This window comes from Accipiter gentilis, chromosome 10, assembly GCF_929443795.1.
Source record: "Accipiter gentilis chromosome 10, bAccGen1.1, whole genome shotgun sequence".
In the NCBI taxonomy this organism is placed as follows: domain Eukaryota; kingdom Metazoa; phylum Chordata; class Aves; order Accipitriformes; family Accipitridae; genus Astur; species Astur gentilis.
The window spans coordinates 21,840,655-21,868,259 of NC_064889.1; the positions used below are offsets into that span (position 1 = coordinate 21,840,655).

The 27,605-nt window shown below is 39.9% G+C and overlaps 1 protein-coding gene and 1 long non-coding RNA gene across 3 annotated transcripts; one reads left to right on the top strand and one right to left on the bottom strand.

Annotated features, from left to right (window-relative positions):
• The first annotated feature begins 507 nt into the window (after window positions 1-507).
• Window positions 508-24,485, top strand: SYNM (synemin). 2 transcript variants are annotated; one of them, XM_049811682.1, is made up of 4 exons: window positions 508-1,370; window positions 7,596-7,720; window positions 15,333-15,406; window positions 16,942-24,485. In XM_049811682.1, the coding sequence occupies exons 1-4, from the start codon at window positions 585-587 to the stop codon at window positions 20,763-20,765; spliced, it is 4,809 nt and encodes a 1,602-aa protein (XP_049667639.1). In that variant the 5' UTR covers window positions 508-584; the 3' UTR covers window positions 20,766-24,485. The 2 variants fall into 2 exon arrangements, with proteins under 2 accessions (XP_049667639.1, XP_049667640.1); XM_049811683.1 differs by lacking the exon at window positions 508-1,370 and adding an exon at window positions 1,662-2,749.
• On the bottom strand, window positions 3,409-10,024 carry LOC126043391 (uncharacterized). The gene is made up of 3 exons (XR_007507435.1): window positions 9,410-10,024; window positions 6,834-6,912; window positions 3,409-5,777 (listed from the first exon to the last, which is right to left on the bottom strand). It is a non-coding gene; the product is annotated as an uncharacterized LOC126043391 (long non-coding RNA).
• Window positions 24,486-27,605: the final 3,120 nt, after the last annotated feature.

Consider the following 27,605-nt stretch of genomic DNA (forward strand, 5'->3'; position numbering starts at 1 on the left):
TTGCTCCCTAGGCGGGGTCTGTTCCCTAAAAGTGGGCTCTGTTCCCTAAAAGCGGGCTCTGTTCCCTAAAAGCGGGGTTCGCTCCCCAGGCGGGCTCTGTTCCCTAAAAGCGGGCTCTGTTCCCTAAAAGCGGGGTCTGTTCCCTAAAAGCGGGCTCTGTTCCCTAAAAGCGGGGTTCGCTCCCTAGGCGGGTTCTGTTCCCTAAAAGCGGGGTCTGTTCCCTAAAAGCGGGCTCTGTTCCCTAAAAGCGGGGTTCGCTCCCTAGGCGGGCTCTGTTCCCTAAAAGCGGGCTCTGTTCCCTAAAAGCGGGGTCTGTTCCCTAAAAGCGGGCTCTGTTCCCCAGGCGCGACTTTGGCGTCCCCCTCGCAGCAACTTGGCGGGAGGCGCCACCAGCCCGGCAGGGGGCGCCGCAGGGCAGCGGCGCGGGGGCGGGGGCGGGGCAGGGCGCCCCGTGGGGCGGGGCCTGGCGGGGCCGGGCCGGGCCGGCGGCGGTCGCGGCGCTCAGAGCCCCGCGGCGAGGAGGCAGCTGCGCAGCGCCCGTCGCCCGGGGGCCACCGCGGCCCCGAACCCGCGTCCCGGGCAAGATGTGGCGGCGCTGGGAAGCGGGGTGGGACGAGAAGAGGGAGCTGCAGGAGCTCAACTCCCGGCTGCGGGTCTTCGTGTCCCGCGTGCGGGACCTGGAGGAGGAGAACCGCTTTCTGGCGCGGGAGCTGGCGGAGCTGCGGGAGCAGGAGCTGACCGGGCTCCGGGTGCCCGAGCAGGAGCTGGCCTGGCTGCGCATGCAGCTGGAGGAGCTGAGTCGGGCGAAGCTGGAGGCGGAGCGGGAGCGGGACGGGCTGCGGCGGGAGCTGGAGCAGCTGCAGCTGCTGGGCGCCGAGGTGCTGGCGATGCGGCGCCGCCTGGAGCCCGAGCTGGCCGGGCAGCGGGAGCTGCTGGAGCGGCTGCGGAGCGAGTGCGTCGCCCTGGAGGAGCTGCTGCTGCGGCTGCGGGCCGAGCACGGGCACCTGGCGGAGCGGCAGCGGCGGGAGGCGGCGGAGATGCGGGAGCTGCGGACGGACCTGGCCGCCTTGCCGCCCCCCTTGGCCGGGCTGAGCCTGGAGGAGCTGGAGGAGACCTACGAGATGCTGCTCGGCCAGAGCTGCCGGGAGACCCTGCTGCGCTACCAGGAGCAGATCCAGGTGCTGCAGGAGCAGGAGGCGCGGCGGGGCCGGGAGAGCCTGGAGCTCCTGCGGGAGGAGAGCCGGCAGTGCCGCCAGCACCTGGAGGACCTCCACCGCCAGGGCCAGGAGCTGTGCGGGCTTCGGGAGCGGCTGGAGCTGGAGCTGCTCGCCATGCAGGACCGCCACGGCGCCGAGGTGGAGGAGTACCAGGTGCGTGGCAGCGCCCGGCCGCCGCGTCGGGCGGGCCCCCGGCCGCCGTCGCCCCCCCCGGTCCCGGTCCCGGTCCCGGTCCCGGTCCTCTCCCAGCCCTCCTCGCCGGGACACTCTAGCCGCGCCGCTTCCTTCCCGCCCGCGGTGCTCGTGTTGGTGCTCGCCCGGGTCTCCTTCCGCCCTCCCGCTCGCGTTTTCCCTTCAGCCCTGGCCCTCCGCGAGTTGCCATTTCCCACGACCCTGGCGCTCCGCTCCCGTAGGTAGTAACTCCCATCCCTCCCGCTCCCTCTGCGGCGGGAAGTTGCCTAAACCCTCCGACTCGGCGTGGGCCAGGGCTCCCTCGCCCCGGTTTGCCTCCCTGCAGCAGGGTTTCCCCAGGCTGGAAGAGGAGGTGGCCCAGCAAGAGCTCGTTGCTGCTGAGCCCTTCTCTGGGTGGAGCAGGGAGTCCCTGTGAGACCCCCTGCTCCGTTTGGGAAGAGCTGGGTGCGAAGGGTGGGGATCAAAAGGCAGACGGTGACCCCGAGGACATCCTCCTGGTGACAGGTGCTCCCTTCCCAACCTGCCCTTGGCAAGTACCCAAGAGCATGGAGCTGGCGCACGGGCTTGCCAGGGCTCTGGCTCGGGTGGGCCTAAGCAGATGGGACGTGGAGCGATCCCTAGGAGCCGATGCACCAAGTCCCCGTGCGGTGGGACACGAAGTTCCCCTTCTAGCCTGAGACTTGAGGCTGACCTATCGTGATCAGAGAAACGATCTGAATTTTCTTCCTGCCTTACACACGCCCCTGTGGGCCCCGAGCCTAGAGAAAAGCTCCCGGGCCCCAGCGTAGGTAAGAGAACTTTTAGTTGTTTAAAGGCAGGAAGACTCGTTGCTGTGCTACAGGCAGTGAGCAGGGCGGATTTTTTTTTTAAAATAAAACTTCAACGATGTAGGTGACTGGTATGCGTTTGAGGTGGACGTTTGGTGTTAAAACAGAGGGTTATAGCATCTGTAGCTGAGAACTTACTTGCTCTCAGAGTAATGTTTGGCATAACGATGTGTAATGACTCTGTGCTTGTGAACAGATCTGCAACTACCGGAACAGCAAAATATCAGTTCATCAAATTTAGAGTGGAGAGCACATATTAGATCATCCAGACCATCGATCGATTTCCTGAGGGCAACATTTCTTTTGTTCATTGCTAGGCCTTTTATTAACACTCTGCTGGAGCTCAGTGTTTGTCTGAATTGCATTGTGTCCGACAGCCGTGGTAGATTACGGAGATGCTGGCAGTTGGGAAAGGACTGGGACCTGTTGCTCTGTGTGCGTCTGGTTTTTGTACATCGCTAGATTGTTTGCAAGTTGCATAGTTTGCAGATGCTGTGAACTGAGGCAGATGAGGTATGTAAGAAGTAATCAGAAAGGCTTTTAACTTTTAAATATTATTATTTTTTTCATTTTTGACAGGGCAATTCATTCTTCCAATCATGTACGTAAACATTTCCAAAGCTTTAGAAGAAGATGTTATATGTAAATCCTCATTAATTAAACCTATCTATCAGTCAAAGCCAGGTAAAAATGTAGGGAAAAAAACCCCCTCTTTTTTTCCCTTGTTTTTAAGGTATATAAATATTATATAAATGTACATAAGCCTACTAATATTTAAAGTTATTTCAATTTCCAAAGTATGTCTTCCTTGCTGTCTATATTTGTTATTAGGGATTTATAATGAAAATTTCATTGATCTTCCATCATCATTGCTCAAATTGAAAACCTTTAAATATGGTGTTATTTTAATAAGAGCATTTTGTATAGCTCCCTATCCATGCTACAAGTTTTTCTTCTAAAGCCAGTTAGAATGGGTGTGTTTAGAAACATAACTCTTTCTTTCAGCTCAGTAAGGTGTTTTTATACTGGTGTGTTGTCTCTGTACCTGGTTGTATTTTTAAAGAATTTTATTCAGAAGAGCAAGTGGAGACAGACCAACCCGTTGTAGAAGTCAGATAATCAAAATCAATGCACGCCCCTAAATTGTCCTGATTCTATACTAAAAAATGGATTGTTATTTTGCTACCAACATAACAAACTTCAGGTTTACTTTCACAAGCATTTGGCGTGCTTTGGATTTTACAGGAACAATAGCTTCAAATCTTAGTAATACAAGAAGAAAAAAGCGGTTTGATAGCCAACTTGAAAACATGTGAGCTGTATTATCTTTGAATATATATCTAGATAATATTTAAATTCTGGTGAAAATTATATCACAAGGTTTATAACTTCTGAATGGTTTCATATTTAAAATGTTTGGTTTCTAATGAGAAAGGCCTTTTCCAGTGGCCAGTCTACTGTACATGAGAAATAAAATATCTTTTGCTCACATCGAGGAATAAAAATTATAGAATGCGTAGAAGCAGCTGTTTCGGGTTTTGTTCTTGTGATTAAAGCTTTTTTTCACCTCCCTCATTATTTCTGTTATTGGTGAAATTATGTTCAGCATGGATTTTAAACTAGTCTTTAAAGACCACCCATTCCATGCTTATTTATTGTAAAGTGTCACATAGAAATGATATGTCTGTACAGATTTAAGTCAAGTGGTTATTGTTCATTGCAGCTGCAATAACAATTGGATTTATTCATATTTTCCATATATCATCCAGTCGCCTTATATGTCCATCCATGCCTCCTGCACTGTCCTTATCCTCACAAAAGCTTTCAGCAGTGTTAAACAGAAATATGTATTTGGAGTTATGATTTAGCTGAACCAGGCAAGCTGTAAGTCATACATTGTTTGGAAAATTTTCACTGATCCTGGGTGCTAAAGGGATGAAATCAGTACGTCTCTTACTTCCATAAATTTAGTTGTGTGCTGTGACAATACTTACATGATTTGAGAAAGCCCTGTGTTTTTTGGATGTAAAAATGGCCATGGCTCATCCTGCTGCTTTGAAATGAGGCAGATATTTTTCACCAATGCAGTGGGTTTAGGATCGGTTCCTGCGTCAGTGTTGTGAGCTCCAGAAAAGAAGAAAACATCTTGTCAAATGAAAATATCAATGTCGCATGCATTTTCTTGTGTACCAGTTTCTAGCCAGCTAAGTGCAGAGTGTCAATTCTTCCCTTGCTGAGCCACTGAATGAGCTGTGGGATTCGTAGATAGTACCAGATTTACTGGAAAGGGCTGCAGCCTGGGATCTTCTCTTTATTCCCTGAGTAGGTGCAGCTTGGGCAACCCAAGTAAATTCTTCTCCCTCTACTGCCCTGCTAAAATTTCCCATTGCTGCCTGGAAAGGAACATCTGAAGGGTGAGAAAGAAAATCACTTCTACTGAGTTACTGAGTTCTAGCAGGACATCAAGTGGATTTGGGGGGGGCATGAGATTGATGTGGTTAAGAAAGAAATCTTTCCAAGAACGTCCTGTGTGATGCAAACACAGCTGCAACAATACAGGTTACCTTTTGCAAAATGGAAGTTTGCCATCTTGCAATCTCCTGAACTTGGCCAAAGTGGTTTCTGTACTTTTTGGCGTACTTGGAAATAGTACTTAAGACCAATTGTCCTCTGCATTATGTTTAAGCATCAGTGACTGGAGGGCTAGATGACTGGCTGTCTGCTGTCCAGTCTATGCAATGTCTGCTCCTGTTGGAATGAATTCCTTTGGAACTATTACACAGCTGGCTGAGTTATGTAGCCCCATGTGGTAATCATTCCCAAGTGCTTTCCCAATCCATCAGGTTTGGGAAGGCTTTTCAAACCCAGGCTATAGAACTTGGTGGTGACAAGCTGAAGTTCCCATGTCTTTAGATGGGTGTGAATATCCCCAGTCTTCCAGAGTTCCACAGACTCTGTAGTCCGGTGTACGGATTCCCTGTATAGATTCATGTGGGACTGCAGGAAGACCTGTGCATTGTGAAGCTCTTTTTAATATATGCATGTATGTGTGTATGAGGAGGCCACAAATGCCTGGGTCATGTTTTGTATCAGAGCTCTTAGCATCTTTATGGGTTGGTCCCATAGAGATCCAGTTTTTCTTGTCTTTTGCTCCTTTTGCTGACTCCTCTGGTTCTGTCAATACCCTGTCCATTCTTGGTTGACAGCCTGTCGCTTTTAAAAGCAGGGCCTGGCACTTTTCTTCCCTTCTCATTTTGGGATTTTCCATTATGTCAGTTCTTGAACAGGATTGTTGCCTCAGAGCCGCTAAAGGTCAGCGGTTCTGCTTGCTGCTGTGCATGACCATACAGGATGTTACCTCTGTTGCAGTCGGGATGAGGCTGTTGGATGGCTGATAGTGCTTTTTTTCAGATATACAGATATGATTTGTCTTCTGCCATAAAAAGGAAGTTTTAGGTACACTGAAGACTGTAGGCAAGGTTTGTCATGTAAAGGAAAACATCAGTGTAATCAAAACATCAGTGTAATCATTCAACAAGAGCTGCAAATGCAAATGAAGAAATAGATTAACATGTGTTATATAATATGAGAGATACACCCACACGTATATGAATATACAGGCAGCTTCCTTCATAAAGCTTTCTTTTTACTTTTACTCAAAAAAAACCCCAACAAACCACACAAAAAAAAAAAAAAACACCCCAAACTAATAATGTTTAAAATGTCAGCACTTCATATTCTTAGTTCTTAAACCTTACTTCTGCCCAGGCTATTATAATGGCATTAACCAACCTGGGGAGTCCCCTGCTGTATCTTCATTTTTATGCTATTCCTCATACTGTGATACTTGAACGTTGCTGCATGTAAATGATGTAATTTGATTTTTTTAAAACTAGACTATCAGTCTTGACTTTCCAGTTTGTATTGCAAAGCATTTGTTAGGATGCAATCTAAAATATGCTGCCATGAATTCCTGTTCAGTGCTGTACATGTGTATGAGATTTTGCTCTGTAAATGACAGTTCAGTGTCCTTGCATAGTGCAGAGTGATGTGAACAAAATAGAATCAGGCCTTTGCTGAGATTTAATTTCTGTCTTCCCAGCCCCAGAACAAAGTGTAATCTATAGCATTTTGGTTAGCATCAATCTGCTGGCTGAGGAGGATTGATCTGGGTTAGTAGATTCTATCCACCATGAGGAAACCATTAAGAACCGTACTGAACAGGTAATACTGATAGTTTTAGTTCTGAGTCTGTACTGAACAAGCTCCTCTCAATTATCAGGGGAGGGCTTATTTTCTGGAAGATGGCAATTTGCCCTTCATGTGAGAGGTAACACCAGTGATTAAAGCACTTATTTCTGCAGTGTTCTTTTCAAGAGAATGAGAGTTGGTTGTCTTGGTCTAAATCAAGTCTTAATGTTCTTTTGCATAAGTCTTTGTAGCTTTTTCTGTTGTGTACAGTTTTCAGTATTTAATCTTCCATTTAGAATTTCAGAGTATGTTCAAATTTAGATAATTTTGGACTTTGGTATTTTTCTGCTCATCAGTCCCTTTCTCCATTTCCAAAACTTATTAAAGAAAGGTGGACAGGCCTTACCTACTATCTCATCAGTGCTGCTGCTCTCAAGTCAATTGTGGGTGTCCTATAACTACACTCCTCCCATACATGCACACACCTATGAAGGTAAAAAGTTATATTTAGTTATCAAGATGAAAGTGAGCAATCCCTTGTATATCTTGAGTAGCAGTTAGGACAAAACTGGGTGGACTATGAAGCAGGTGTCCAAATACTGTAGAAAACCTGGCTTGAAGGAACCGCTGGAGGTTCATCCTTCACCCTCTAGGCACTATGAATATCTCCTGATGCTAGAATCCAAAAACTGGTTTGGACCCACATGTCTATGTAACTGAAAATACTGATAAACAGGCCAGGTTCTCATGGCAAAGCAAATTGGTGAAATTCCTCATGTCAAGTATGATTTAGGCATGTACGTGTATGCTCTTAAAATGACAAAAGGAGTCACATTTAAGTCACGTTTATAAAGGAGTGTATTTTCCTTGCTATGTATATGTGATAACTTTTGTACAGGGCATCTGAAGGGGTTTTACTGAAATATTTAACTAGCTTAGTAAGGCATAAAATGAAATCTTAGCATAAAACTCTGCTTCAGTAACAATGTATTTCAGATTGTATATGGGAAGATCATAGAGCTGATTTGTTCTGGTTTTTGAAGCAATGGAACATACTGATTTATTGTTCTTTCAGCTTATTTTTTAATTAAGAATTTTAAGTTATTAGGCATTCAAGTGTACAGATTTTTATGTTGGTTTAAAACTAAAAATCAACATTTCTGTTTAGAGGATAATTGATGCCTTAGAAGAAGAAAAGCAGTTCCTGACCATGTCAATCACAGATTACCTGAAGGACTACCAAGAACTACTGCAGGTGAAAGCAGGCCTTATCCTTGAAATTGAAACTTACAGGTAAGAATTGCAGTCACACTCAATTGTCTAATCGGAGGATAATTTTAATCCCTTTTTATAGATATGGGAGCCCCATACATCATCTTTCCAGCATTTAAAATACAGACAGCTACTTTTAGAGTCTCAGATCAAGACTCCTTGTATGTACTGCGGTTTGTTAAATAGTGTGAATGGACCCCTCATGCCAGTTTTTAGCTCACTATCGGCTTGTTCTGTGACATGGGTCACCATGCCATTCTGTGCTTTACTGTGCTGTCTGTGAAAGAAAGATAACACTCCTTCAGAAGGCTGCTAATACATGTGGAGTTGTCCGAGATCTCTGGGAAAACTCTAAGAAGAGTAAGATACTGCTATTCATTAGTAATACTGATAAGAATTACTAGTGGGCAAAGATGACTGGAATTTGATCACTCGAGCAAAAGTATCTCTGGTAGTAATTCATTCTATTCTTCTGTCCCCAGAACAACACATTAGAGAAGCCAGTATAATCCATAGGAATCCTATTAACTTTGTACAAATACAGTGATATGTAAGAAACCTTCTTAGTCCTGGTCAAGTTGGTATCAAATTGATGTGAATTGCTAACGCAATATTTGATTACAAGGTAAAAAGCCAGTATCCCTAAATTGCAATCAATAAAACATAAGGTAGCGTAATTGCCACCTGTCAACTTATATGGCATGTTTCATTGTTTAAATATGTGTCCACCTGCAGCTTTGATATAAGTAGCGAGTTTCCCATTCTTGTTTCAGCTGTAGGATAGCGGGAAGATAACAGAAAAGTCTGTTTGATTAAATCCTGGCTTTCTCCATCCTTGATTTGTTATGGAAACATGTTTGCATCAGCAAACATCTCTGCTAGTGAATCTTCAGTACTGTGTATCTCTCTAGCCACTAGTAGCTGTGGGGTTGAAAAGCCAGAGTAATTATCCTGTCTGGAGAATCATGATGTGTCAGTTGGCACATGGCATAAAAGCTATTCAGAAGGGGAAAAAACCCAAACCAACCAAAAGCTATGAACTGGAGGAAGATACTACCTTATTTTAAAGGTAATGTTTTTTTCTACAACTAGCACGATATTTTCAATAAATTTAGTTGAGTTACTGATCTTCAGAGAAGTGCCATCTTATTGAGCAAGGTAATAGAAATTTAATGTCAGACTACTTTTGTATTCTTTTTAAGGAGTATGCCTCCATCGTTAGTTTTGCTATATGGTGTGCATTATTCATATTCAACCTGCGTAAACAGACAGTGGTATTACCAGTTATATATGATATATGCTTCTCTGTCCTAAAGTGTTAACACTACGTTCTAAGCGTGTAACATTGCTATGAACCAATAAGCATCTAAGTCTGGATAAAGATGGTACCAGCTGAATTATGGGTGAAATGTGTAGACTAAAGCAATTCACTGATAAAAATGAAATTTAATTGCAGTTGCATAACTGAAAATATGAGGAGCTTGAAAGAGTAACTTCTGAGTAGCTTGATTACAGACTAGTGAGCAAAGGATGTCTGTAGTGCATCAAAGAGCAAAACCAGTAGTCCATCAAAGAGCAAAAATGGTCTGTTCAAGATGCCTCGAGTACTGTATGCTATGAGGTACAGACCAAGGCTGGCTTCTAGACAAGATGAAATCACAAGCAGTATGTGGGACAAGTACTTTGCAGTCAACTGGTTAGCAACAGTACCTGGATGTTTGTTGGTGGAGTGGGATCTCTGTGATCCTTGGAAAGCCAGTAGTGTCTGGAGCATTACTAGTAGCAGAGAAACTGTGGAAATGGTAGCCAGTTGTGATCCTTATCTGTGTGTGTTAATGCTGTTAACTGTGCTAAAACATATGATTCTTCTAAATCTAATCCTAGCTCTGATGTTGACTTTTACTGTTGTCACTTAAACTTTCTCCCTCAGCTTATTCATCTGCAAAATGGGATTAGCACGTTCACAATAACAGAATTATCAGAATTGTTTTCATCCAGAAGTAGGAATGACAATGCCCAGTGGACACGCTTTTAGTTAATAAGTGAACCATCAGTGCTTCTGCTCTGTGAAACCTTGTAAGCCCATTTAATTCTGGAACTTCTCCAGAGGTCATATCACTGATTATCTGAGCATTATTGGTTTGCCTAAGGATTCCCTGCCCCCATTAAATGAAAGGAGGCCAATTCAGCATCGCCTGCAGCATGTGTTTGCTGCCCAGTTAAGAAGCTCCTTAACCAGTAGGGTTTCTTCATCTGATTGTAGTGAATGCAACTTGTATCATCAATTGCGTTGGCAAGGCACACTTCAGTGGACAAATGAGCATCTACCTACTGAAAAAGATCTACAGATGAAAGTGGAGAAATGGGCCTTGCTACAGATCAGAAAACATGCTATCTAATGCCTGCAAACAAAATTCTTCTAAAATAGCAGTGGCTGAAAGATTTATTTAATTTTTTTTTTTTACATTTATACATTTTTACCTATTCCTCTTTTCTTATTATTCACCCTTCACTTAAGAAAATAATGCCTTTCCTACTGTATGCCTTTATCAACACTGCTGTGGGAGGGAATCAGTATGGATCCAGTTAGTAAGCTGTCTAGTAAAAGAATTCAGGCCTGCTCATCTGTGTACTTTTTCAAATCCTGTTCCTTGCCCAGGTCTTTTTATCTGTGACAACCAGGGCATGTGAAGCCAGCTTGTTTGTTTTCATGAAGGATGTTGGCAAATACCCTTGCTTATGCGTATTGGAAACAAAAGGCACCTATTCACACTTAGTTCAACATCCTGAACTTTCCATTGAGAAGTTTCCATGAGGGCCTTGGCACGTCCTCTCCCCCTGCCATTATAGATTAAGGGTGTGGTATCTAGTCTACTTTTTCTAGCTTTCTTTGTACCTCCTACCCTGTATTTTCTCTTTGTTTTACAACTCCTACAGGTCCTGTTTTAAAGCTAGTTCTTTCCGTTAGTCAACATTGCTCCTGGACTGGCAAGAAGGATCATTGTTGCAAGGAACACCCTTCCCAAAGGACCAAGGGTACTTCCTTTCCAATTCTGCTCACCCTTCCTGTGCTGGGAGCTGAGGCTCACTCAGGAAGTGAAATATATGTCTTATGTGGCTTTATGAAGTTACACTCATGGGAATCTTCATTCGCAATCCTTTTTCACCAGTGAAGTAAATACTTATCATGTCTTGCAGTTTTGTTGTGTGTTCTTGGGATCCTGCAAAACTGCAACTACTTAGACTATGCTTAAGTTTTATTTCCAGAGAGAAGTGGTGAATTATTCACTGTGTAAGACTCTTAATTTTAAAAGGAGATAGGAAATCTGCCTAGGATCAGATTCACTATCAAGACTTTCCCTTCATCTATCAGAAGCTGCTTCTCTTCAAATAGCAGAGGCTGCCCAGAGCCTCCACCACAGGTTAAGTAGTTTTTCTCTCCTCTCTAAAGTAAGTTGTTGCTGAAGGGTAAAACACTTTCCTTTGAAATCCTAGTTCATGGAAATGTTCTCTTCTAGGTTACTACCCTGCATCTTTAAGCAGTGGAGGCTACAAAGCTTCCCCCTCTCCCTTTTTTTTTTTGTCATGGTCATTGTCAGGATCTGTTAATACACTTGCCAGGCATACTTTCCAGTCCTCCTTCGGTTGGTTTCCTACATCAATATTTCTGACACTTTCCATGCCTTCCTCTCAAGAAATCATCAGCAGCATTAAGGCCTCCTCAGCTGCTCACCACAGCTTTTTCAGTCAGTTTCATTATTCCTGTTCACAACTTATACCATCCAATATGTCCTATTCCTGTTATTTGTTTCATTTTGAGAACATTCTGAGTTTTCTACACCCAGGGAATTTAACATGCAGTCAGTTACCTGCTGTTCTTCACACAGTGCTTGTCCTCCCATCCCGTGATGGAAAAAAAAATGTGGAGTGGCCTTTGTCCCTAAAATTTCTTCTTCCAGTCCACTTCCTGGAGAGGTTTTGTTTTTTTGTAACTTCTTGCCAAATACCAAGGATAGAGAGGATGAATTTTTACGGCCTGCTGGCTAACTGCCCCATCTGAGATTTTTGGGTTTCTGTAGTTGAAACAAAGTCATTGCTGTTGTGAATGACCATGATAACATTTGCACTGCATCCTTTTGTTTTTGGTAACTTTTCTCTCCCCACCCCAACCAGTTTATCTCATCCACCTACTTTCATGGACTAGTTATTTCTGTTGTTATCCAGCACACCGCAGGTCTTCAGGCTGACTAGCATGTCACTGCTAACTTTAGATAAATGACATGAATAATGAAATGAGTTAAAGGTGCAGTTGGAATATTTTCTGGCAACACTTAAACTAAGTGTTAACACAATGTGTATATGTCATTTGGGATCTGATTTCCAGGAAGTAGCTGACATGGTTATTTATTAGAAGTGCTGCTTGGAGGAATGTTTTTTGTTATTACTGTGAATACTTAAGAGTTCATATAGTTGAGATTAATACCCTGTTCTTCAGGCAGTTTAAAGGCAGTCCTCACCATGAAGAGGTTATAGTTAAAATTATTAGTATTACAAAAGCATGTAAAGGAACAGAGAAGCAAAATGACATGCATAAACAGAAGCTGTGGTGGAGCTGAGGAACATAACCTGAGTTTGCTGACTTCCAAGCCAGTGCTCAGGACATTACACTACAGTTTCTCATGCTAGTTTATTAAGCCAAAGTCAGTTTAACATTTTCTTGTTTATCTGATAAGCTTGAGGACCTACATACTATGAACTGTGTACAGTAAAACACTGATTCACTGTCCCGTTTTATAGAGGTTTCATAAAGCTTTGCCTTTTCATTTTCGAATACAACATATTTTCAGTAGTAATATTTCAGATCCAGTTTTCTGTGTGCTGTTGCCCTTTGCCATATACAGTTACCTCTTGGAACTTATTTTTAGTGACTTCATACGTTGCTGCAGCAACTGAACAACTGTTGTTTTAACAGCAGCCAGAAATCCTTAAGTCAAACTACCCACATTCCTAGTTTCCTTCGTCATGGTTAACACTTTCATTGCCAGATCCTTGATACCTGCAACGTCACCACCAGCTTCTCTAGCGCGTCTATATCTGAGCAATTTGTTTGGCACTCACTAGCTCTGTCAGCTCAGATGTTTGGTCTTGGGAACGTTCTCTGTATGCGCTGAAGTCATCTAATTCCTACAAAGCCTCTCTTAACACGGAGGAAGAGAAATTGCTTTTACTTTGTTTTTTTGATTAACAAAGAAGTAAAGGTATCCATCTGAGCCTGTTTTAAGGGGGAAAATGACCTGTAAATATGTTAGATAATACTAACCTGGCTTTTCTTCTGAATCTAGGCAAATCCATGATTCCAAAGAAAACCTTACTAATGGTATTTTGCTGATGTAGCATTGTCCTACTGAATCTAGAGGCAGTCAGAAACCAAAAGAAGCATAAAATGTCCACAGTGATCAGTCATGTGAAGTGTGAAATCTACAGGTGACATTTAAAATGTCTGCTTTGTTAGTTTTCACAGAAATGCCCAGCAAATGTGTTTATACCACAACCCTAAATTGCTTTCAGCTCCCGCCCCCTGAAGCCAGAAGCCTTGGCTATCATAATCCTCCAGCCTTACTCTTGACAACTTTCATGTTGCAGCTGTATGTTATCAGTGCAAAACATCTGGCATTTCCAAAGCTGGAAATGATGAAACAGATATCTCACTAGTAGAAGTGAATAAAGTTACTGGACTGATGATAGCATTCTGTTGCATATTGAAAAAACCTGCTATAGAATTTCTAGGCTGTTGTACCAGAATGCTGCAGTTGAGCACTTTTTTGGGGGATAACATAGCTTGTTGCCCTGCAAAAGTAGAAAAGGGACAAACTGTCTTTTTTTTTTCTTCTTTTTTTTTTAAAAATGGCTGGACATATTTTATTTCAGACAGTAAAAGCATGTGGACAGCAGGAGGGAAAGAAAGCACACAAAGATTTCCAGATCAGGAATTCTGAGACTCAGTCTTACTGGATAACCATCTCTAAAACTTCCAGAACTGAATAAGATCACCCTAATATCTACTTTTTGTATTTGGTATATGGAAGAAGCCAACAATTTTATTTTTTTAGAGCAGCTGAGTAATTCTAGAGAATGCACTCAGTTGCCTCACCTGCAGCGCTGCACGCCTTCCCCAACCCCCACCCCCCGACAAAAGTATTCTGTGTGCCTAGTTGAATATTCTTAATGCAAAGCAATTACTCCTGAAAATGTTTTGCCCCTCAGTTGTGCTAATCTCCGTGGGAAATGTACCTCTGGAGTATTTTCCACCACTGTAGAAAGGAGAAAATATAGGGTAGTAACCTTATGCATGAATAGAACAAGCCTGTGGCTGCTGTCAGATGGGTCTTGAGGGAGTGTGGTCCTTGTACGTGCATGCTGCATAGGGAACAAAGTTTGGCGTAAAGGAAGGATAGCCAGTGTTCTCAAGCAATCAGCTGGGGATAATGTCTCCAAGAACAAGTAATGTGTGTCACCAGCCTAGAAGAGGCAATTCAAAGAGTTTCTATTCTGTGCATCAGCACACCAAGAATAGGTAGTAAATGAAATTATGAAGCAGATTATCAACAGTTTGCCTGCTTCTGCTCTTTGCTTGTAGTAATCTAAGTTCCATAATGTAAAGATAAGCAAATTGGTGTCCTGTCCATTTCTGATCAATTGCTGCTCAGCTAACATGATGTCTTGGTTGGTCAACAAGAGGAAGCCTTGACCACAATAGTCCTGTGGAATTGCTAGCTTCCTGAAACTATGGAAGCTATTAGAGAGTCACTGCAAAAAATAATGAATTTTTTGCTGAGGAACAGAGGGGACAAACAGAGATATCATTAAAAGAAATCAAGCAGTTTCTGTCACAAAGCATTTTCCTAGTACTTTCTTGTAAAATAGTTGTGTTGATTTCCAATTGAATAGGAACTAAGAACAGTTACTTCAATACTGTAAGTTGTTTCCTCTAGCACTAGCCAGTGTTTGACAGGAGAAGTAATACTTTCCTTCAATTTTCATTTGAAAAGGATAGAACTTAAAAATCCTGGCTGTAACAGTTCCCTCATATATCGCACTGCAACAACACCTTTAGTACTGTATTACCAGCAGGAAAGCTGCTGACTATTTGCTTGCAAATATTTTTTTCTTTTTTGCCTTTTCTTTATAAAATGTCACCATGTGTTTTTCTGAGAAAGCTTTACTGAATATCTGGTAAGTTTAGCGTGGCTTTGTTTTCTCCTAACTCTGTTATAAGATCATAATTCTGGAAAAATTTGCTAGCTTGTATGAATCCATAGTGGAAATCAGTGGATCTTGTCTATGTCAGGAAACAGTATGTTGGCTAATGTGGAAGATTTGATATAAAACTGTATTATGTCTGCTGCTGTCACCTACTGTAAGATTATTGCATTGTTCTCACGAACTGGACTCTGCAAACAAAGAGTCTGGAAGATGCTAAGGATTTCTCATTCCCGGTAATAAAAATGTGTGTGTGAAAAACACTCAGAATTTGACCCAACTGCAGGGTAATTGTTTCTAAGACTTATAAATTTTAAATATTACTATTATTTTCCCAATATTTTATTGGAATGCCTTTTTATGTGTTTTGCAGAGCTTTGTTAGAAGGGGAGAGCAACCAGTGGATTATTACATGGAGAGATCAGCATACAGGGAAATTGCCTCAAGGTAAAAAATGAATATTAAAAAATGAATGTTGAATGAAATTCAATATGACTGGAAACTATGGTGTAGTTGTATTCCTGAAGAATACTTTTTGCGAGTGTATTGCAAAATGAATATTGAATTGGCTTTGAGTGTTAATATTTTAAATCAACATAGAGCTATTCTTTATGAGATAATTTATAAAATCATGACTTAAGTGGAGAAGGTGAATAGGGAGTGATGTTTCATAGCTCTAATGGTGCAAGAACTTTTGAATGCCCATAGGTCTTAAGAGAGTTTTGAAGTATAAAGCAAGAGGTAGTTAACTAAACATGTAGTTAAAACTGTGGAATTCACCATCATGAGGCATTGTGAGTGTTAAAAAGTTTATGTGGGTTTAAAGAGAAGTTTTAGTGAGTAATGAAAGAAAAATCAAAGACTTACTAAACATAAAGATACCATTTCTATCTTAGGAGCTGCAAATCTCTGGAGGCTGTGAGAGTATACCAGGGAAGTATCACTATTTACTTGCCCTGTTCTTATACTCTTCCCTATGTATCTACTGTTGGTCACTGTAAACAGGATACTAGATAAGATGGACCTTCGATCTGACTGTTATGGCCACTGTTATTAATAACAGAATTAGTCTCAATAATACTCCTGAGTTTAACAATGTATGTTCTTAAAATGATCAGACTATCATAGACAGTAGTCCCAGAAGAGATTTGAAGGTGGCATCTGTAGTAGTAAATTAAACAGACTAGGGCCTAGGCTGAAATGCTGACATAGAATTACCTATGCTGTTAAATCGTTAGCACTGTCCGTGGCACAGTTTTGATCTGGACTAGCCAGTACTTTTGCAGACAATGCTCAGGCATATTTAGTGGTTACCACAGACCAGAAAACACTACCAAAGTCAGAGGAGATGTGGCTAGCTTTTTAGGAGTAGGAGATTTGAGTTGTGCAGTGCTGGTTGGTTTTAGAGCCAGACAATGATTCCCGGTACATTTTATTAAATTGTATAGATATAGCCTAAAAGGTTCTTTATTTCTTACCCGTGTTGTACCTTGTGGCTATTAAGAGTTGTGTTTATGTTTTCAATTTCCAGTTTGTGGTGGCAGGTATGCCATTAATTCTCAGTAGGAACTGCAAAACTTCAGGCCACTTTGACTGAAAGTTTTTTGAAGCAAAAAACCAAGCCTAGGATATTAACATACATTATTTAATAAGAAGTTGTAAATGTAAATGAGCATTAATATAAATACAAAAGGTGTAATTCTTAAGTAAATGCTATAACACCCAGTAGCTCACAACAGGTAAAATCAGCAAGAACTTGCAACTTAGTAAATAACTTTGCTTTCAGTTTTAATATAATTTATGCATAGATTTAATTATCATGCAAAACCTACAGGAATGTCATAAGAAAGCTCCACTGAAAATGAAGCCATTATTTCTTTAAAAAAATTTAGTGTAAAATTTCTTACCTCATGCCTCTATTTTATATTATTTTAAACACAAGCCATTATTTTAATATATGGTTACCTATGCTCTTTTTGCAGGTATTATAAACACGTCATATAACTACACTGATACTTATTCTGCTTATCGAGAAAGAAATGGAAATAAAGTTTCACCAGCTGTCAGGATCACTGACACAAGACATAGAATGCCAGTGATGAATACTAGCAGTTCTGCACGTTATTCAGCTCAATCAACACAGGCTGGATCACAGACAACAGCTAGTGGAAGAGCTTTTGGAAGAGAGGTACTTGGTTCAATATATCGCCCTTCAACAACTGTTACAAAGGATGAAAGGATTGTAACAGACCACAAAGATTTAAGAACATTTACTCCAGCCTACAGTAGCTGGAAAAACACTGAAACGCAGCATAAGATAATTCCAGAAAGAAAGAAAACAGAAGTTACAACTTCACCCACAGTATCTTTTTCAAAAGAATCAGCACATGCTGAAAGATCAGGCAAGGACCACAAGCCTGACACAAAGCCCGGGATTTCTGAAAACATAAGAACAAAACCAAGCTTCACTAAATTTCCGACTTATGAGTTGAATACCAATTTTAAACCATCTAAATATGAAGAAACCATAACTGAAACTTGGACGACGCTAAAAGAAAAAAGAGGAGGCAGCAAACCAACTGAAGAGAAAAAATCTCTGCTGAAAGAAAAAGATAAGCTAGAGAAACAAACAAAGGATGAGAAAAAGAAAACAGATGAGAAACCTTTTCTAGAGGAAAGAAGTGTTGATTTTGGAAGGAAAACTGAGCAGAAAAAATATATCCACGAGGAAGTCATTAACCAGACGTTAACAGGGACTGATATTTCTAATGCAAGAACTTGGAAAAGTGAATCAACCAAAAAGGATACCAATGTGACCTTGGAATCAAGAAGCGAAGAAGTCATTGAGATACCTATTAGTCTTGAAATGCCTGCTCCCAACAAAGAACCTCAGAGTAATAAAGAAATAAGGTTAGAAGGTTTTAAAACTTCCACAGGAAGAGAAACAGACAACCATGTAACTAAGCCTGTTGAAATTCACAAAGTGAGTATTTTGGAAGCAGAATCCAGACTGAAAGATGAAAAGCAAATTAGTGACAGAAGTCATAAAATGGGAGCTCTGTCAACTGAAAATATAGCAGAGAATATTGTTGCTGACATTCTTAAAAGTTTTACGCAGTCTCCTAGTTCACAGATATCAACAGACAAGAAAGTGACCTATTTTAATAAGAAAGAACAACCAGATGATGGGAAAATAAAGACTGAGATCACAGTGCAATCTCAAGTTCAAGAAAATATAGATATTTCTGATGAAGCTGACGAAAGAGGTCTATCAACTCAGGATGTTAGAAAAGTGGTTCGAGAGGGTCTTGAGGGAACTCCTTCTAAAGAGGAGATAGAAGAAATAGTACATCATGGCCTGAAAGGAAATGAAGGCAGAAAGAACATGTCTGTTAATGTTGAGATTGTAGAGGAGCCACTGGATTATGCCACTGATGAAAGGACTGATTTTTCAACACCTTTTGAAGTAGAGGAAGTGGAAGATACGTTCCCAGAGAGAGAGAGGCGTTACGGTGATGAGGAGGAACAAAATGTAACATTCACATATGAAGATGTTAAAAAGAAGAAACAACGCCCTGAGAGTTTCACTCATGTGGAAGAAGTAACTGAGGAAGATGACTCACCTACTGAACAAAAATATTATGTATCTGTTCCTGATGATCATCCTATTATTAATGAAAAAGACAATGACTCAGTATATGGGCAAATTCATATAGAAGAAGAATCGACTATTAAATACTCTTGGCAAGATGAATTTTTGCAAGGTACACAAAGTAAGAGACATGAAGGTGTAAGCTCTCCAGAGGAAACATATCAAGTGGTAGGGGAGGAAGCAAGTGCCCATATTTTAAAAGAGTATCCTGAAGCTGAAACATCCCATGTTGAATCCATTGTTATTGAAAAGGAAATTAAGATTCCCCATGAATTTCAGACTTCAATAAAAGGGCTTTTATCAAAGGAAACAAAGGACCCTAAACATCAATTGAAGGAAGCTTTGGAGCAGTTGGAGGGCAGTCTCCCAGAAAGTGTGAAAGAGGAGCTGTCTGCATTAACAAAAGAAAATCAAGCTGACTCTAGTAGCTTAGAATTTGATATCAAAAAAGTTGATCAAACGGAGGAGGGTGGCTTGGTAACAATTGTTGCTGAAGTCAATCTGTCACAGACACTTAATACTGATGAATTTGATGTAGCTCAGCTTGGTGAAGTAATTGCAAGTGAGAAGGAGAAGGCAACATTGCATTCCCTGAAAAAAGGGTGCTCGGAGAGAGTTGTTGATGGTAGAAGCAATATAGAAGTAGATGTTTCTTCCCATAGTGATAAATACACGCCTCTGGCTGATCAAGAAATCTATAACTCATCCACAATGAGGAGGAGTGGTGGCGCAGGGTATCATACCACTGAAAAAGTTATTTATCACAGTTCGGTTTTGGAAACTGCAGATTTTGGAGAAGTCTCTCACTCACCACAATCAACTGATGAGACCAAATCCATAAGGCATATTAAGGTTGGTCCAGCAGAAGTTCAGAGATTTGAGCAGATAGTATATGAAGGGCCTGGTTCTGAAATGCTGGAGCTCAGTGCTACAGAAGATATTGTTCAGACAGAAGGATCATCAGAGTTTAGCCAATCTGTGAAGCATTTTAAACTGGGTCCTAAAGAAATCCAAACAACAGAAGAAGTAATTTATACAGGCCCTATTACTACAACTGTAGAAGAGATTGATTCTGGAAATCTTTCCCATAAGTTTTCAACAGACTTCAACAGGTCCACCAGACATGTCACAGTAGGATCAAGGCAAGTAACTGAAGAAGTCTCTTTTGAAGGGCCTGTGTCAGACTCTCTGGAGCTCAATAGCTCAGGTAACCTTTCTCAGACAGAAGGGTCTGAGGATGCCAGCAGATCAATAAGGCACTTTAGATTAGGTCCAAAAGAGATTCATACTGAGGAAGTTATCTTTGAAGGACCAACCTCCGGTAAAGTGGAGGTCAGTGACACTGGAGACTTCTCAGAGACAGAAAGTTCAGTCAGACACATTCAGTTGGGTCCCCAACATTTTATGACAGCTGAAGAAATCATCTACCAGGGGCCCATCTCTGAGCACACAGAAATCAGTGAACTGGAAGACCAGACTCTTTCAGAAGGCTCAATAAAGCGTGTTAGACTAGGTCAAGTGGGAGTTAAAACCACTGAACAAATCAGATATCAGGGCTCCCTCTCTGAAACTCCAGAGCTCATTAACAAAGAAGGACATCTTTCAGAGAATGAAGGAAGCTCAGATATCAATAGATCTTTCAGGCATGTTAAAATAAGTCCTGTAGAAACTCATGCTGAGCAAATAATCTTTACAAGACCTATTTCTGAAACGCTGGAAGATCTTCCACAAACAGAAGAGTCATCTGAGAGCAGTAGGTCTGTAAAGCATTTTAAAGTAGGACCCAAGGAAACATCTTTTACTTTTCAAATAGATGTTTCCGATACGGGTGGAATATCTACAGTAAAAAGTGGAGAACAGCAAGCAACGATGCTCATATCCAATAAGCAAGACCCTTCTTTTGGTCAGTCACAGATTGTAGTTGAAAGTGACCAGATTGTAGAAGACGAAAATCAAAGAAGAGGCTATGTTCTCTCCAGTTTTTCTCAAGATCATGGTGAAAAGGTAGTGGAAAGGTCCTTTTTTGATAAAACTGTACAGTTGCAAAGAATGGTAGACCAAAGGTCAGTTATTTCTGATGAAAAGAAAGTCGCTCTTCTTTATCTGGACCATGAGGAGGAAGATGATGATGATAATGATGGACAGTGGTTCTGAAAGGACTCTTTAATGAAGTCTACGTAGCAATTTGTTTATACATATTTTTGGTTATCTTTCTTTTTTAAAAAGATAAAAAAAGGGATGGGGAAACACTCAAACTATTTAGATTATTAATAGTGGACTGAGAGGTATTGAATCTAAGCCTCTACCTAATCAGCACACTTTTTGCTTTATTGGAAATTTTATTTTGGGGAGAAATCATGCTATTAGTATGTTTTCATCGGAGACCTGCATCCAATAATTTCAGATTTTTCCACCCATAGAGACAGGAATTTGCTGCTGGGGAATTCAAAAGACTGTATTATTTTGTTTGTTTTATAGCAGGTCAATTAATAAGTGTGTGCTTGAATAGGACTTTTCCATTTTTTTTTTTTTAATACTGTATTGTACTTGGTTACTAAAATATTCAGCAATTCTATTTAAATCTCAAGCTACTGACCACAAATATAACAGACTATAAGACTAATAAGGATGGTAGGTAGCTGATTTTCAGTTCCATTTTTGAGTACTTAGATACAACACCTAATTAAAATGTTTTAAGATACAGTTATTACAGCTATAAAAAAAAATACATTTCTGTAGGATCAAACTAAGCATAGCAAGAATTGACAAAAATGGTATTATTTGTATAGCTAAAATGCAGTGCAAAAAAGAAAGAGGTAATGCTGAAGCAAGAATTTCTCACAGTATTCCTAATGAGAAACAGTGATTTTTATGGATAGGCAGTAGTACATTTAATACCTTTAAAAATAAAATAAATTTAAAAAATACGCTGGATAGTATTTCCACTGAAGTAAGGGGAACTCTTTACAGGTTCAGCGGCTATGTACACTAATAGCATAAACTTATTTTGCAGTATATGGGTTACCTTGATACTAGGTATTGCTAAACGTAAGTGTGAAGTGTCAAACCTTATTACATAATGCCTGATTTCTTAACACAGTGAAATTAGCTAATACGTGTTTTGTTCTGAACAAAACTTGTAAAAATGGCATTGATGACACTTAGGATCATTGTGTGTTGAGTAATTTCCAGATAATCCTTTCTTTGTTTACAAATGAGAAGATGCCCTTTTCAATTACTAGCCCTGTAAACCTAACCTGAGATTTGAATTTTCCTTTTTTTCTTTTTTCCTTTTTTACAGGTTGTAATATTTGCCTTAGGCCAAAGTTGGTTTCTACTTAAATCATTTGAAAATAAGCTAATTTCACTTAGATTGCACATTGGTTAAATGAAGGACATAATTTAACTTTACAATTATAATTCAGTGACTTCAAAGTCCAGATCAGAAGACAGTACCACTAACTGTACTAAACTGTGCAGTGCTAGCAGAAGCAAAAATAGCAGCCAAAATATTTTTGTCACTGGGGTAAGAAGATACCATACTGGACACATGTGAGAAATAAGATACACAAATGAGAAGCTGCTGTTTTTACATGCACACACACATGCGCACATTCACTCAACCACTCACTCTTTCACACGGCTGCAGAGTAGAAACACACCTGTATCTGGATGGCTATGTTGTGCCAGTCCAGTGGTCGCTGACTCAGATATTTTTTTTTTTCATGTGGTTATGTAAGCATAGTTTTGTTTGTGCTAATCCATATCAGAATCCAGTTAAACTATCTTAGTCTGGCATGGCTGGTCACTTTTCAGATTGCTTAACATTAACAGAAGCTAGATTTTTTTCAAAACTGACTGCTGCTTTATAATATGAATGTAAATGCAAAGCTAAAGAGAAGCTCCATGCTGACTGACATACCGTGCTGTTTCAGATATGGGACAGTTTAATCATTGCGTGCCTTAGTTACTAAGTGTGAAATTGTACAAAGCTATTAATGTTCCAAAGATTAATTCATGAGGTTTGTCAGCACTGCAAAATTTTCTGTATGTTTTCCTCATTTTGTATGAGTACCAGGGTACTTGGGATTGGATGTTTTTCAGTTGTGTACTATGAAATAATTTGTTGAAATTGGAAGTGTAACCAGCAGCTGGAAAAGGAAGAGGAAACTGAAGTGTGTAGAAGCACTAAAGGCATGTATGCTAAGGTTATTTATACTGTTCATTGTGTAATGGATAATATTTTTTCAAAATTATTCATATGTGCCCCCAAAAGATCTTGTGCTTCCATTTATAAATAGGGTGTTATTAATTGTAACACTTCTAGTATCATCCTATGCTTTTGTTTCCTTAGCTGACCCTATGATTTTAAAGATGGTAACATGTATTTTAATAATTGTGTATAAGCCAAAGTTTTCCAGCTAGATGCCTAACTGCAAACAATCAGATTCTGTACTTCAAGTATTAAACAACTGCATAAAAGAAGTCGTCAGGTCTGTAATAAGCAGCAGAGTTAAAAAAAACCACAGTTTTCTTGAAGTTTTATTCTAAGCTGAAACTTAAACATTCTCTGTAAAACAGATATTCTTATATCTGCAGAAAATGTATTTTTGTAACCAACAAAAAAGCTACTTACAAGGTCAAACCCATGTATTGATACCTTGTGGAATCTTGTAGACAGACATGCTCCTTAAGAATAACTATACCAACACTGTTATGTTTATCTTCACCTGCTCAGAGGATTATAATGTCAGATGAAGGAATAAACCAGTAAGAAGCAAGTGAATCTCAAAATGTAGGTGGCCTTAGCACTGAAGGAGAAAAAAAAAAAAAATCAGTATTGTTTCCACTGAGGCAACAACAGCTCCTTTATGCATCACTTTTTGAGGTAGTAGGTTATACCAAGATATATTTCCATTTTGATTGTCTGGAGGGAAAAATTTGTTCTGTGTAGTTTCTTTAGTTCTATTTAAGATCAGGATTTTAATCAACTGTTGGAAAGTTAGTTTATTGTAGGGAACTGGGAATGTGCATTAGCATAACATTTAAATGTATGCGCAGTTCCTTTGCATAAATACTTTCCGGCTGTAAAAACAAAGATATCTCATGTAACAAGGGTTTAAGTTTTAAAAATGTTTGTGTAAGCAGCCCATTTTCCATTTAGTTCTTCTTAACCTGAGACATTTTGACATAATGATAATAGCTTTTGGATAATACTACCTTCAGGCAACAAAACGTAGTTAGGTGGACAATCACATCCTGCAGGCCTAATGGTTGCATTTGCAGAATCAGGGCCGCAGGTACATGCAATACTAAGTAAGAGCAAATACAACCTTTTGTCTGATTTATAAACTCACCCTATGTGATCACTTTCTGCGTAAGTTTATAACCTATGGCTGAAAGGATTGGTGATACAACCTCAGTCAGCATGCACTGCTGAAGCTTGCTCATATAAGTTATGCTTTTCATTAAATACAAATGAGAACTTTACTGCTGAGTTTGGATTAAACAAAATGCTTTTAAAATAGATTCAGTAATTTGGGAGGTAAAACCCATGTATTTATATGCTGATATAGATCAGAAGTGGGGCAGTTTTCCAAATGTGTAAACCACAGGTCTAGAAAGCAAATATAGCATAGAATATAAAGAAAGACGTGTGAGAGACCTAGAACTCTCTAATGACTGATGTTTGTGCATAGCAGGTGTTTAAAAAGACAGTAAGAATGTTGAAACTGGGTTTATTGATGTCAGCTGTGTGAAACTTTGCAGGCAGCTTGTGTTTTGGTCATTTGTAATGAAACTGCATTTTTGTGGTGGTATAAGCTTTGTGATTTTACACTTTTTCACTCTTGAGTATTAAACAATCAAAATCAATGCAGATGTTTCTCTTTCTTCCCGTCTGATGTTTTTAAGGCTGCATTGTCAAAGAAAAAGGACTTCATGTCTATAAATGCCTTGCTCTAAGGCCTCTCAGACTGATGAGTTAATTTCAGTTCAAAGAATGAACATAATTTTTCATTCCAGCAAAGGCATACCTCTTTCACATTGATAATAGAAATGATGGCAAAACATAACATATTCTTTATTGTGCCTACATACAAAATGGGTGGACAAGCAGTGGTTCTTGACTTCAACAGCTGGTAGTGGCAGAAGCAGTATAAAACAAAACAGAAGGTGGAACTCCTGGAGTTGCCAGCATCATAGCCTTCTTTGGATCCTGGGATTTGATCAAGGTAAGTCTTAACTTTTACCCTTTGCTAGCAGAGAAAATCTTTTTATGCGTGTTTAGACCTTCAATGGAGAAGTATATATGTAACTTTTTAAAATGGTACCTCTCTCTATGCTGTGAAGTTTATTTTTCTCTTTAACCACATACTTTGTAATGAAGAAAAATATCATGCCTTTAACCCAATTTTCTCTTGATTAAAGAAATGGGTCATAATGAGTTTTTTGTATGAAAGAGTGAGACTTTCTAAAGACATCATCCATTTTTAATACATTGAGAAAAATCACATAATCCTCCATTTCTTGCAAAATGGGGAGAAACGGTATCTGAAGGTACTGACTAAATCACAGCACATTCTGAAGATGGTTAAATGATCAGTAAAATAGTTTCCACTGAAACTGGCCTCTGTCAGAAAAACACGTTTTCAGCCTTCATCTACTAAGTTAAGTAGTATTGCTGTTTAAACTGTCAATGGTGAAGATCTAATTTCTCTGAAGCTTGAAGCGTGTCTCTGAATAGTAAGGAATGGCACTCCCAGTGCATTGGTGTTTAATACACGGTTTAAGATTTCTTTTCAGTTTCCTGGTTTTGACACACTTGTCAGTTGTGATAACATTTTAAAGATGCAATGAAAGTATGGGGGTCTCTCAGTGTTAAATTCTAGAGAGGAGTGGTTAAAATAAAATGGTGGAAAAAAGGGTGTTTATTCATACTGCAAATTTAAATAGTTCCAAAGGTAAAACTTTTTTCCTCATGTATCCCTGCAACCAAATGTGAGCAAAATAACAAGCAACGTGCCCTACAAACAAGGAAGTTTTTCTTCAGCTTTGGTTTTTGAAAGATGTTATCTCCTGCTCATAAACCACTAGTATTGGTTCTGATTTTCATTTCCAAATCATGATGTGAAGTTGGTGTGGCAGGAATTTACAGCTGGCGTCAAGCCTACTTTTTTCAACTACAGATCCTTTTTTCAGGTGAGAAAGCTTTATAGACCTGATAGGAAAAGCAATATACTTTAACCAAAATGGCTCTGACAGGCTAAAACTTCTACTTTCCTCTTACTTCCATGATTCATTTTACAGTAAAAAAATTACCTTGAATAGACTAGAAAACTAAAATCTAGATGTATACAAGAAGATAATAGGTTGACTTGTAATCCACAAGCAGATATAGCTGCCTGAATTTTCTTTATTTTACTTTTTTTGTACTGAATTTCAGTGAGTTTTTACTAAAGGAAATGGAACAAATTGATTCATCTTTGTTAAGAATAAGAAGCCTGTAAGACTGGCCTTGTTTCCTGATAGTAATGTTGTGCTTTGGGACAACAGTCAGAGGGGACTCATGGTGGGTTGCTGTTTCAGTATGTTGGTCTATCTTATTTGATCTTTGTTTTGTCAGACTTTTTGTGGCCCAGAAAAACAGGCAGGGAGATAGAGCTTATAGTTTCTTATCAGGTCAACATTGTTTGCCACTTTAATTTTGTGTTGCAAAGTGTATGCCTGCCAAGATACCCAACTATTTCATACAACTCTATAAAAAGGCAATTCTCTTCGTGATTGGAAACTGCTGCTTTTGGTTGGTTGATTTTTCTCATAATTTTGACTTTACTTTCATTTAATGTCATTGCATCATCCTGCGAAAACAATAAGATGCTGTATGACCACCTCTGTCACTGTTTGCTATTATCACTTAAGCAGAAGAGTTAACCTAGAAATTTACTGATTTTCTTCTATGATTTAGGAAAAAAAATGTAGGTGAACATATTCTCTTATTTTCACTTGTTGCTTTGATTAATTGAGAGGGGTGATGGTGGCACATAATCAAATCTCTTCAGGCAATGGCTGTTAAATTGGTGACACATCTGACATTTAGCAGAGGAAAAAGTCTGAAAAGTTAGCAATCTGAACAGCTGCCCAGGGAACTTTCCAACAGTTTGACTCATCTGTCTTTTCCATCAGGCATTTGTGTGACTCTTGTGCCTAAATATCTCTGAGAAGTGCAACGGAACATAGATTCTAACAAGATGCAAAAAAGATGCTCAGCCAAGAAGACATCTAGTTAAAAACTCGCTCTGAATATGTCAGCAGTTTCTTGAATTGCTGTCAATCCTTTTTTTTATTGTGGGTGCTAAATGAGATTTGTAAGTGAAGGTAGTACAACATGTAATTCAACAATACACGTTTCTTAGACTCTCACTGGAGTAAACTGATAAAGAGAAAAGTCAAATCATCTATTTTCCACTATTATATACAGATGTATGGAAAAATACTGTTACTCTGAGTAATACAGATAGCCCTGTGACAGTCAAATTAAATAAGGATATGGTTAATTTCATTAAACCTCTCAGCTTTCATGAAAACATTGCCTCTGGAGCAGTGCATTGAGACAGAGTGTGATTAAGATAACTTTGTATCTGCTATCACGTTACTGGACAGTAAAGTATATTTATTGTAGATGGCTTTGACTATACAGTGGTGAACATTTATATAAATACTGGTTGTTACTTAGGTATCATTGATAGTGCAGACCAGGTTCTGTTCTACAAGGAGTTTTGGTGAGAGCTTGGCTGAAGGCTTATATATTTTGTTCCAGGCAAAGGAAATTGCTCTTACAGCAGAGCCCCAGAAATTTGCATTAGGAATTTTAAAAGAAATTATTCTTAAATCCTTAGATTACCAACCAAAGCCAGGAAAGAACACCCTGAAAATGCATGTTACTGAAAATGAGTAGGTTACAATATTACTACTATGTTCTTGGTTTTTTCCTTT